Source organism: Mchenga conophoros, linkage group LG12 (genome assembly GCF_057382185.1).
Source record: "Mchenga conophoros isolate Kocher_MC1m ecotype Shallow Benthic linkage group LG12, M_conophoros_male_GT1.1, whole genome shotgun sequence".
NCBI lineage: Eukaryota > Metazoa > Chordata > Actinopteri > Cichliformes > Cichlidae > Mchenga > Mchenga conophoros.
In genome coordinates this window covers 21,602,785-21,614,768 of record NC_140537.1, presented here as the reverse complement: position 1 = coordinate 21,614,768, position 11,984 = coordinate 21,602,785, and the positions used below count along the sequence as shown (strand labels likewise).

At 40.8% G+C, this 11,984-nt stretch overlaps 1 protein-coding gene across 5 annotated transcripts; it reads right to left on the bottom strand.

The window, feature by feature from the left end:
* Window positions 1-731: 731 nt before the first annotated feature.
* On the bottom strand, window positions 732-11,433 carry LOC146562611 (uncharacterized). 5 transcript variants are annotated; one of them, XM_085294519.1, is made up of 17 exons: window positions 11,142-11,433; window positions 9,796-9,881; window positions 8,824-8,933; window positions 8,062-8,745; window positions 7,694-7,862; window positions 7,487-7,584; window positions 6,919-7,128; window positions 6,570-6,657; window positions 6,305-6,382; window positions 5,305-5,426; window positions 5,052-5,157; window positions 4,890-4,961; window positions 4,676-4,785; window positions 2,432-4,488; window positions 1,872-2,292; window positions 1,615-1,708; window positions 732-1,548 (listed from the first exon to the last, which is right to left on the bottom strand). In XM_085294519.1, exons 3-17 carry the CDS (start codon window positions 8,880-8,882, stop codon window positions 1,399-1,401), a joined length of 4,518 nt encoding a protein of 1,505 aa, XP_085150645.1. In that variant the 5' UTR covers window positions 8,883-8,933; window positions 9,796-9,881; window positions 11,142-11,433; the 3' UTR covers window positions 732-1,398. The 5 variants fall into 5 exon arrangements, with proteins under 5 accessions (XP_085150645.1, XP_085150644.1, XP_085150646.1 ...); XM_085294518.1 differs by lacking the exon at window positions 9,796-9,881; XM_085294520.1 differs by lacking the exon at window positions 9,796-9,881 and having other exon boundaries at window positions 7,694-7,856.
* Between the last annotated feature and the right edge of the window lie 551 nt (window positions 11,434-11,984).

Here is an 11,984-nt window from a genome sequence, read left to right as displayed (position 1 = left end):
CACATGTCCAAAACATCTCTACCTGAGCTGTCCCTTTATAATCTTCTCCATCTTGGTGATGAAAATCTTAACAATTTCCTCTCTGCCCTGTCTTTTTGTCAGTGCCACCATCTCCAAACTGTATATCCTATTACTACCGGTACCAACTTCTCAACCTTCCCTTTTACTCTTGCTTCTATCCTTCTGTCACAAACCACCTCTGACACTCATCTCCGCCCCCTCCACACTACCTGCACTCTGTTCTTCACCTCTCTTGTGCATCTATTGGTTTCGATGTCTGATCCCAGGTATTAAAACTCATCCATCTTCACTACCTCAACTCCTTGCATCGCCACTGTTAACCCGTCTGCCTATCTTTTATTTATTTCTTTTACTGATTTTCATTCCTCTTTTCTGCAGAGCATACCTCCACCTCTCATCTTTCTTCCAGCTGCTCCCTACTCTCACTACAGTTCATAACGTCATCTGCAAACATCATAGTCCACAGAAACCCGTGCCTGACATCATTTGCCAGCCTGCCCATCACACTGCAAACAACAAGGGGCTCAGAGTCAATCCCTGATGTAATCCCACTTCCACCTCGTCACTTCCACCACTTTTTTGTTCTCCTCATGCATGCTGCTTTCATATTATTTATCAGAAGACTCAGCACAAAACTCAATGTCAAATTGAGCTTGGATAAAAATGTAGAAGGATGTGCTATAATTTTAATACAAAGAAGTGCTTGGGTATACTTTTTTTAGTCCTTATTTTATTGATTTTCAGTTGCCCTCTGTGGAAAAATGTGCACACATTACCCAAAGTTAAACACTGACATTTAAAGAGGAAGATTTCAAATTCAGAGATCACAACATAACAGATATCAGCAATCTTGAAATCTTAAAAAATTTAACACTAGAAAACAGTCTGCTAAGCAAGCATTTCTATTACAATCTGAGATCAAGCTCAAACAAATGCGTGGTTCTATGAGTTGTCAACCCAGAGACACAGATTTAGCTTTGTCCAGATAGTGGTGCTGTGAATAAAACATGCATTAAGATTAAAACCACAGATTTTCTTTAATGAAAAATTACAAAATCAGCAGTTTTCATGGACAGAGGCTAAGAAAAAATAGATAGAAAGAACTATCTTTAGTGGCAGAATCAGAATTCCATATATATTACTGTCACCATGAAAGAAAAACATATGATTGTACGTTTCACCAGTAAAACCCTTAGTGCATCATGCATTTTGACATCAAACACATCAAGTGACAGCTGTCCAAGAACTCATCAAGCTCAATTTACTTAAACATAACAAAGCATATAGGATGACCATATATGTACAATATGTAGCAAGCTGCAGTTATTGTTGTCACTGAAAACATTGCACAAAAACATAAGTATTATTAACTCAAATTCAACTAGTTGATCTGTGATCGTCTGCTCCCTGTGGGTGGATTGAGGTGATGGGCTTCAGATATGGCTGTAGCTGAGCTCTCATGCTGTGTACACACCAAGCCTTTTTCTCCATGATTTCCTCCAGCTGCTGGACATATTCTCCAAATGCCTAACAGAAAAAGAGTATGTACATTAAAAAAATGTAAAGAGTTGCTTTTGTTGCTTTATTTCTCACCATATCAGGCTGCTGGCACAGAAGCTTCCCCTCTTTACGACATAAAGCTTCCATCTCTTTTAGCTGCTCCCAGTGGGCCTTGAATATACACCACCTAAAGTTAGAATGGGTACAAAAAATATGCATTAATGTTTTATTAAAATAACCCCTTTTTGTGCATCATTCTAATATTATCAAATACACAAGAATATGTTTGTGTTATTTTAATGTTTTTTGGATGATTACACTAACAAAAATTGTGAGAATTCTGGACCTACTTTGCGTGGTCTAAGTCGTCCAGCTTAAACAGCTGGATCGTGGGTCTAACGTGGTGATTAGTGGCGCTTTCTTCATCATTAAACTCTCCAAGATTGTTTGGTTGGAGTGAAGTGGTTGAGTTGGAGGAATGCTTTGAATATACTGTGTGACACTGGCTTGCTGGTGTGTAACCTGAGACACTTTCTAATTGTGGTGTTAAAATGGAAGCTAATGGAAGTTTTTCGTGGTTATCATGTGCATATTCTGGTGGAACTTGTGCATCATTTGTCATTAAATCCTGTAAACTGGGTAACCCTTGCACAGAAGTGCATGTAGATTTTTTAAGTGGTGATGCAGGAGGTTTGTTGAATGTAGCTGGTGGTGTTTGCTTCTGATTGCTATCTTGATCCTGTGAGGAGTCCAAAATATCTTCAGGAATACCTGCACAGGAAAACAAAACAAGGTTGTGGACAGACCTGTTTAAACACACACACACACACACACACACACACACACACACACACACACACACACACACACACACACACACACACACGACCATCAGAATTTATACTTATACCTGTGTAACAATTACTGAGATGTACGTCTTGTTTTCCCTCTGTGTGATTCGTAGCTGTCGTAGTGTCAGATAAGGGAGGGTAGTGCGTCTTTGCCTGTGGCAGTTCCACGAAAGACAGTTGCAAACCCGTATTCTCATCCTCTACAACTTCCTCCATCTCTTCCCACTTGTTGTATTCTCTATTGTCATTAAGAGGACTGAGCAAGGTGTTTTTGCTGTCCCCTCGCAGGAAAGAGATTGTAGCAGCCTGTTGATCCACTTGAAGCTGGGAGATGCTGAGGGGCTCCATGATGGAGCTAAAAGAATCCACCTGAGTCTCATTTTGAGGTAAAACCAACTTTTTGACTTCTGAATGGTTATGTAGCTGAGTGTGAGCTGGATTTTCTGGTGGTTTGTTAAGGGGTTCAGTAGGTGTGATGGAAGTAGTGGAAGGTAATGTAGCTGGCAATTTACCGGGATTAGCAAGAAACCATAGTTCTTTCTCTCTCTGTGTGTTTGATTGTACTGCCTCTGGGATGACTCTCGTACACTTTGATTCAAAAGAGGCAGCACTAAGCATAACTGGGGTCAGGAGTGTGCTGGTATGTTCACAGTCCGGGGAGAGGGGCTGCTCTGCAGGGGGGTAGCTAATGAGGCTGTTGCCCTCATTGTTCATGTGAGCAGACAATAAACACCCTTTTTGAGCTGCTCCCCCCTTCCCAGCATTCCACACTCCATCAGCTGGGTCATCTGAGGTATTCAGTCCTGCCACACCCACTTCCAGTCTGTCTTGTGAATCAGAGCTGTGACACAATTGTGTCTCACTTGTGTCAAAGCAGACAGCACCTGCTGTCCCATTTGACATCCACACCCACCTCCCTTCTCCCCTCTCCACTCCAGCTGGCCTCCTCTCTTTCCTTCTTTGCCTTTCTTCACTTGCTGCCTCAAGTGACCTCCTCTTCTCGTTTCTACTCATTTCTTGTTCAAATCCTGTCCATGTTCCTTCCAAAGATGCCCTCGAGTTTTCCCCAACACCACCAGTGTCTCCATTAGCATCCTCTTCACTAATGTTATTAGAGATCGAAGAGGTTTCAGTTTGTAACAGAATCTCAGCGCTGGGAGAAAACACCTGTCCTCTGTTACCATTAACTCTATCTTCAGATCTGGTTGTGCATCCATCTAAAACCAGTTCCAAACCATGATTCGCACGGGAAGAAATGGAGAGGTGAGAGACAGAAGGCTGAGTAGAGGAAGAGGGAGATGGATATATAGAGGGTGAGGAGAGTTGGCTGGATAAAGAAGCAGAAGAGGGCATAAACTGCTGCAGCTGCTTGTGATACCATCTCAGATGCCTCTCTCTTTCCTTATCCCTTTCATTGGCCTTTGGTAACCCCCTTTGTATTATCCCTTCCCCTTTACTATTTGCATCTCCATTCTCTCCACCTTTTTTTATTCCACCTTTCATAGCATGTTGCTCATGTTCTTCTTCTCTGAAACAGGAGTCAGATTTACTTTCAGTAAAAAATGAATCATTCTCATGAGCTTCTCCCTCCTTTTGCACCTTCCATACACGCTTGTCTTTTGGTTGTCCCGACACCAGCACTGCCCTGGGGCTTTGCTGGTGTCCCGACTCCAGCACTGCCCTGGGGCTTTGCTGACTAACAGACTGTCTCTCCATAGTTTTTAAACTGTCATTTCCTGTTCTCCCCCCTCCTAATTCATCTGCTTCATTTCTCCGATGCCTTTTGTCACCTATTCTCAGCCAACCTCTAACTGGAGAAATATGTTCAAGTCTGATCTCTCCCCTCCGTCTCGCATTTGCTTCCTCTCCACATTTGGTGTTCTTGGGTGTGGAGCAGAGAAATGCACTCCTCACAGGTGACCTTGTGGTAGGAGTTGTGGGACCGAAAGAATCGCTTTGTCTTGTTAACTTTGGCTTCTTTGGAGGACTTTTCCCTCTACTGCTAACAGTGCTATCAGTGGTGCTGCTGAACAGGTTTTGATTGGGTGAGGCTGCTGTCTTGCCTCTGTTTCTTCTTCTTCCTCTCAGCCCTCCTTGTCTTTTCAACTCTTTTACCCTGAAAATATTAAAGAAACCTTGATTGTAAAGACTGAATTTAATAGAATTTTCCCTTTCATACAATATAAAATCAGAGGACTGAAACCCGGCATGGCTTTACACAATAAAGATATCAATAAATATTTTAAGAAACTAATACAGTATATTAAATTCCCCTCATTATACCTGGACATGTGCACACTTACCGGTCTGCATATCTCAGTGTATTAAGTGTGTGCTCCGTTGCTGTGTGACCAGGTGAAATGTTGGCAATCATGCATGTCATTGAGTCACCGACAAATGAATCTTTCAAAACCTAGAAAAAGAATTCAGTATCAAAACATAGAGGATCAGTGGAGAAACCAGAAAATCAGCCATATGATGCATACTCGTGTCACTATTTCCGTCAGCTTTTACTACCTGAGTCAGTTTGCTCTGCCTAAAAGGTGTGTGCGATTGTTCCTGATCAAGTGACCGGATACATTCTTTAAGCTGAGGGAAATAAAAATCAACAATGTCAATGAACATCCTTGACTTTATGTTGGGCCTCTTAGTGTGAGAGCACGTATCTGTATAGCTTACAGCCAACAGACTCTGGTTGATCTCAGCTCCCTCCATGCGGCTCTGCCTGTCAGGTTCTTTGGCATCGGATGCTCTTTCGCTTCCTGCCAGATCCACAAACCACATTCTACGCAGACACATACACACACATTTTACAGTCATTTTACACCGACACTGTTGTCTTGTTTGATCTACTAATCAATAATCAATAATTAAAGTATGGTTTCAGAGAAAGAAAAAAGTAACATCATGAAGTGCGTTACCTGTCACTCACCTGCCAGCTATCTGCTGGTTTGAATCTCTAAGCTGAATCTGAAGCAAGGCATGGGATCGAGAAGAGAGTGGATTCACGCCACTCATCCCCTGTGTCCGCTCGGCTGTACCCTGAGAAATCACCTGAGTAAGAGGGGAGAGATGGAAACTACTCTTACTAGGTTGAGGAGATTGCAGAAATCATACTTACTGTTAGGTAATGTTTCATGTATTTAAGGTTATTAAAGACAGAGGTGGGGATCACAGAAAAAAAAAATGTCCATGAGACAGCAACACTATCAAAATGACTCTGGTAAGTCAAACTGCTGGGGGAGTCTGTTTAGAGTGCTTACATATTTTAATAAAAATTTCAGTATCAAATCATATTGATATTGTGACTCACCCCGACCTAAGATAACACTGGTACACCTGTGAGACCATAATATAAAAGTGAAGTGCAAGAACAACTGCTACACTCAGTTCAGTTATAGCTGGGGACCTGTTTCTTATTATTTCCAGGGAGAAAAGATCTTGGAATCTTTCTGTGCATTAGCTCATCTGTTCCCAAGAAGCAATAAGGTCACGCCATTGTCTGTCTGTCCAGAATTCACAGGAATTGCTTCGCCTCCCACAGTATTGGTCAGATTGAGTCAAACTTACAAAAAATAATGACCTAACAGATCTTCACCCAAATTGTATTCAAAGTTGAGGTCATATTCTGCATTTTAAGGACCCTTTTCCATTTTCAAAGCATAATCATCATACACACTGCATACAATTTCACCAAATTATCATTCTTGATGGACTGAACAATATTAACTTCAAAGCATTTAACAGAGTCATTACTGTGAGATTATCTATGTTGATTTGCATGCACAAAGTGATGAAGAAATAATTTTATTATGTTATTGGTCATGATCATTGTTGGGGCCTTCACATTAGCATTACATACTATTTTCAGTAATCTGGTCAATGCTATAATTTGTTGATACACTCACATATACTTATGCTTTACTACTGACCTGAGTCATAACGCTCCAAACCTCAAACACTTTATTTGGTGTTGAAGTAGATGAATTTGTCCTGCGGCCCTGCTTGACCTATCAGTAAATTTTATTTCTCATTGTTTTTGAAATACAGCCACACACATTAAAATGAACCACTTTTCTTTCTGTAGTTCACACACTAAAGTAACCAGTGAATTGTGATGGATCATAAGCCAGAAACACTAATATGTCACTGATTTTTTTAAATAATATAACTTATTGTAAAGAAAATCAGGCAAACCTCCAGCAGAGAGCTGACTGAGTCCACTCTGACATCTCGCAGCCCTGAAATGTGAACCACTTTCTGTCCATCCTCCCTAGCAAATAACCTGCAGAAGAAAGAAAGAGAAAGATTAAGAGATACAAATACAGAAGAAAGACTTTGAGGCTTTGAGCAAAATACTAAATAAAGAAGTGAGGACATCCTAGATCCAGGCATCTCAATTTTATGATAATGTTATCATAAAATTGAGACCTAAATGACCCCAGTGAGATAGAGATTATATGAATTCCCCCAGTGCAGCGTCCAGCTCAAAAATCTGCATGCACTTTTAACACAACCCCCCCCCCCCAAAAACTTAAACACAGACCTTTTTCTGTGGTCCAGGAGGTCATACAGCTGACCACAGTAGATCTCGAAGAAGCTGACAAACACCAGCTGGTATGAGTGTGTGGCTGACAGGTGAGCAAAGATGTCCTGAACTGCCAGAGCATATAGTCCTGGAATGGCAGGTGAACCCAGCATGGTGTGAGTCTTCCCTGCACCTGTTTGACCGTATGCAAAGCAGGTGACTTTGCCTCTGTGCTCACACACACAAAGAAGTATAGACGATTAGGATACACTGATACAAACAATGTCCTTAATGTGGTGCAAATGAATACCTTTAACCTAATTCACTTTTTTAAATTGGGCATTTTTGTACTTTCTGCCCATACTGAGATGTACTGTTGTGCATGTTTATTTCATTTAACAACCTTTCATTTAACAATTTTTATTATTTAGTTTATTATACTTTAAAATTTGTTAAATTAAAGTTGCACAAAGTCCATTTAACTAAAGCATTGGGACTGCTTTTTTTGGTGTAATGATATACTGTTTACTGCACACTCAATCAAGTTAGTACAACTCTAGCAAGATGTCCATGAATGCAACCCTACCCTTTGAGCATGTGCTGCACCAGAGGATATGTTGTTTGGTGATAAACCTCTTCGTTGGAGCTTTTCTCCCCAAAAACTTGGTCAAAGTAGAACTTGTGCTGTGTGGACAAAAAAAAAGCAACAGGAAAGGTTTGAAAAGGCCTTAAAGTAGTAATTCAAATACCGTGACATTGGTTAGAGTACACTGTCTCCTCTCTGCACATTCACCTGCAGTATGTATTGTGAGAGATCCACGGCTTCCTTGACTTCATGGACAATCACACACTCTCCACCTGGAGTTGTCACAACATCTGCCTCTCTTTGTCGGCTCTCGGTGCATGTCAGTGGTCTTTTCCTCACACACACCTTAATCCGCTGCTCTTCTGCTTGCCTGGCTCTCAAATTAGAGTTAGAATTTCAATCACAGTAGAAAAACTCAATATTATAAAGAGACACTGTCATAAAGACAATGACAGTCATCAAAAATGTTGTCTCATCAGTGTGTTTACATTTGCTTTTTTCTAACTGTCATTTATGTATCCTGCTGTCATCAATGACATTCAGTCTAAGTAGAGGACAGTATAGACCACACTCACTGTTTGCACTGAGCAGGAGGAGTACTCATTGGTAGTCCATAGTTATATCCAGCTGTTCTCTTTGCTTCATAAACAGGTGTTGGCTTACACATGCATCCATCAGTGTCCATTTCTGTATAAAGAGTTTTCTTCCTTGTGGTTCTTTTTCTGTCTTTGTGACCCAAAGGTTTGTGATTAAATGTGTTTGATGTCACATTTGCAGGCTTGGGTTTTGGCCTATATTGATGTTGCACAGAGGTAGCAGATCCTTTTTTCCTAATGGACTCCTCATATCTGGCATACCTCATGTTAACGTGAACAACAGGATGAGACAACCGCTGATGATGATCACTGGTCTCATTACTGAAATAAAGTCGCCTGCGAACATGTGATGGTCTGGCAAAAGTGCTGGCAATTATATTATTGACAGCAGCTCCATTACCATCTTCATCATCAAAAATGCTGTCACTATCATGATAAAAGCTGCTATCCACTATAGTGCTGCCTTCGACGCGTCCACCACCACTATAGTGATAATCATCATCATCATCATATCCAAGGCCCTCCAGATCAAGAGTTTTGACAAATTGGACAAGTTGAAATAACCGAGTCCTGTCCTCCATTGTGTGTATCCCCAGCAGGGGGTAGTCCTCCATGGTGAGCACTGAGATGTGGGCTGTACGACAAACACCCACTGAGGTAAACCTGAAGCACAGGAAAGGGGGAGGCAAATTGTTTTATAGCAGAATAGTGCCAATTTGAATGGCTTGTGGTTGCTCTTACCTGGCATAGTGATGCTGTAGCCCGACCGCTCTCAGACACTCATACAGACAAAGTGTCATTTCCTTCTCTTCCTCTTCTTTCCCTTTTTCCTTTACTTCGCTCCACCTGCCCTGGAAGTGGCAGAGACATCCCTCAGTATTTTCGTCTTACAGCCAATAGCCGGTCATTGTGTCATTACTACCACACTGCTCTGTTGTTGGTAAGCAAAGCAGAGGATACTGGTAGCAGGTCGAAATCTGACACTAGGCCAGCAAGGAGAAAGGGGAGTGTGCTGCAGTCGTCACACATTTCTGTACAGTAGCAAATACAATAAATATAGCAAACACATGTAAACAGCTGCTGGCTTCTACACAGGACTGACCAGTTGCTGCAACAGCTCTGCAGTAAGGCATGAGAGACAGCCTCTTCTCCTTCATACGTAAGCCACAGTCACTTTGGTGAGTCCATACTGGGATTTCATGCCCTGCCTTAGTAACTGCAAAACTTCAAATTGTGCTATATAACTTACTGAATGGGGTTTCATGTATATTCATGTCTGCAGAGCATAAAGTAAATGCTGAGGAAATCCCAATTCCTATCACCTGAAATGTGACTGATCTGCCATTGGGCAGATCTGTCACTGTGTATCTGTGTGTCACTGTCATCTGTACTGTCACTGTGAAAACATCCAGTGCTTCTGGACTGATCACGTGTCATTGTTTTACAGCTGTTAAGGGTTTTCCCCCCGTTTTACTCTCTTTCTCTTTTGCCGTGACTTTCTTTTTCCCACAGGTTGAGGTGGGCATGTACCACTCCCTAGCAGAGCCACCTGGTTTTCTGCTCTTCAGCCAGTGCACTAATTTCTAATCTAATCATTACTTATCAGCACTTAAGAACAAACTCGAGCTACTGTTCTCTGCCAGATTGTTATCTATGGTTGTGGTAATAAGGCTTTTTGATGTTTTCTGAGTACGTTGCCTGCGCTAAAGTCACCTGTTTCTCTAAGTAGATCCGTTTGTCAGCTGAAGAGCTCTCTCCCTGTGGATAGTAGTTACCTGATATTCTGAGCTGGTCTGTTCCTGCAAAAAGAAACTGTGGACTTACTCACCGAAATACTAAACTGCCTGCCTGTTTGCCTGGATTCAAGTAAGAATCCAGTTAAGTTCAAATATCAAACACCTCAGTCTTTATCAACAAAATGAATGAACGTGAAGCCTGCACGCAGTGTCTGTTTTGGGTCACAGCTGGTCATGACAGCATGGATGGGACCAGTGCTGGAAAGTAAGTAGAGCTACTCAAGTTCTAGACTGAAGCACTTATGCTATGTTGCTTTCTATTACCACTGTATTGGAGGCACTTATTGCTCTTTGTACTGCTTCAGCTTCAGCTAGTATTTATTTTGCAGTCATAGGTTATTATTATAATAAAAATTTAAACCTAAAAATAAATCGGTATACCATTATACATTACACTAAATAGAAATTACTTAAACAAGTCAGAGACAGAAGATTTGTTCATATTCATCATCTGTCCTCTGAAACACTGCGAGCAAGTCAGGAACCTTGGAATCATTTTGGACAGTAATCTTACTTTTGGCAATCATATTAATAATGTCACTAAACAGCTTTCTACCTATTAAAATTTTGTGTAATTTAAACATTTTCTAATTTTTAATATATTTTATTTGAAACTGAATCTGAGAAAAATGTGTCATGCATTAATATAAACCAGGTTATTCTATGGTAATGTTCTATTTGAAGGATTATCCCAGTCGGATGACTTCAACTAATTCAGAATGCAGAAGCGAGAGTCCTTACGTATAACATACGTAAGGACTCTCTAAACTGTCCTTACGTATTACATATGTAAGGACAGTTTAACACAGAATTGCCTTTAAAATATTTTTATTAGTCAAGCTCTCAGTGGTTCGGGTCTATTATCCAGAACTGAATCTAAATCTGTTGAGGAAACTTTCAATTCTGTGGAACAACCTGCCTGCTGACCTGAAGTCAATTACAACTGTGTATAGATTCAGAAACAAACTTGGAAATTTTTAAATCCCATGGTTCTCTACATAACAAAACAGACATTGACATTACATATTAATTATGTAATTATGATTCTAGTTATAGCTGGTAGATATCATCTTTTACAATTTTCCTGGACTCCCCTGTCTGGTTGTTACTGCCTGTGCCACCACGGTTTAAAAATCCTGGATTCGCCCCTGAATGGATCCCACTTACATGCTTGTGCTTGGTTTAGTTTAAGAAGTGATTATGCTAATTTTGACACAAATAAGTTTTCTTTTTCTAAAATGCGAAAATCACTACAAAGCTTACCAGATCAAGTCCAGACCACGCAAAGAGCAACAGATAGCCGCAAACGCAGAGCCAACTGAATAGATAATTTGATTTTTCACAAAGTTGCTAGCTTCAGCAGGACCACTATTTCCGTACACAGAGAGGGTCTCCATGACGACGGAAACGGTTGAGGAAGAAGAGCGCTTTGTTTTCCCGCTGCTCGTCCTCACGGAAAAGAGGAAATGTTAATGTTAACATATTTCCGAAGGACAGCCGGTCGGTTCAGCATGACAGAGGGATGATAATCCTTAGGACGGCTTAATGCCCACCAACAAACCCACTAAGACAGAAAGCCTTCTTACAGGCATTACAGCATACTGAGAGATGGCAGTACTACGAGCTACAGTATATTTTCTGCGTTTATATAATATAGAGTTTTCAAACTGTTTTGTTTTTTTGTTTTTTTGTTGTTGTTTTCTTTTTTTGGGGGGGGGGGGGGGGGGGCTTGTTTTACTCAGTCTAGATAAATCTTGTATACATATATCCTCAAAGACAATGACACAAATATATCTGCCGCACAGTTCCGGGGGATGCAGTCCAGGGATCAGAGCGTCCAATTCAGCCCACTGGATAGCTGTTCGAGGACAATGACTGTATAAATTATTTATTATATGCTCATTGGTCAGATTACAATGAGGTCTATAAGTAATAAAAATGTGCGGCTAATGCAGGCCAGTGTTGCTACAGAGAAGTAAAAATGAATGGAAAGTAAACATTTTAAAGCATAAATGCATAAAATCCTGTTGCACTTACAGTGAGTCAGGATACAAGTTTTTATCCTGAAATATCCTTATTTCTTCATCCAATATGATCTGTCATGTG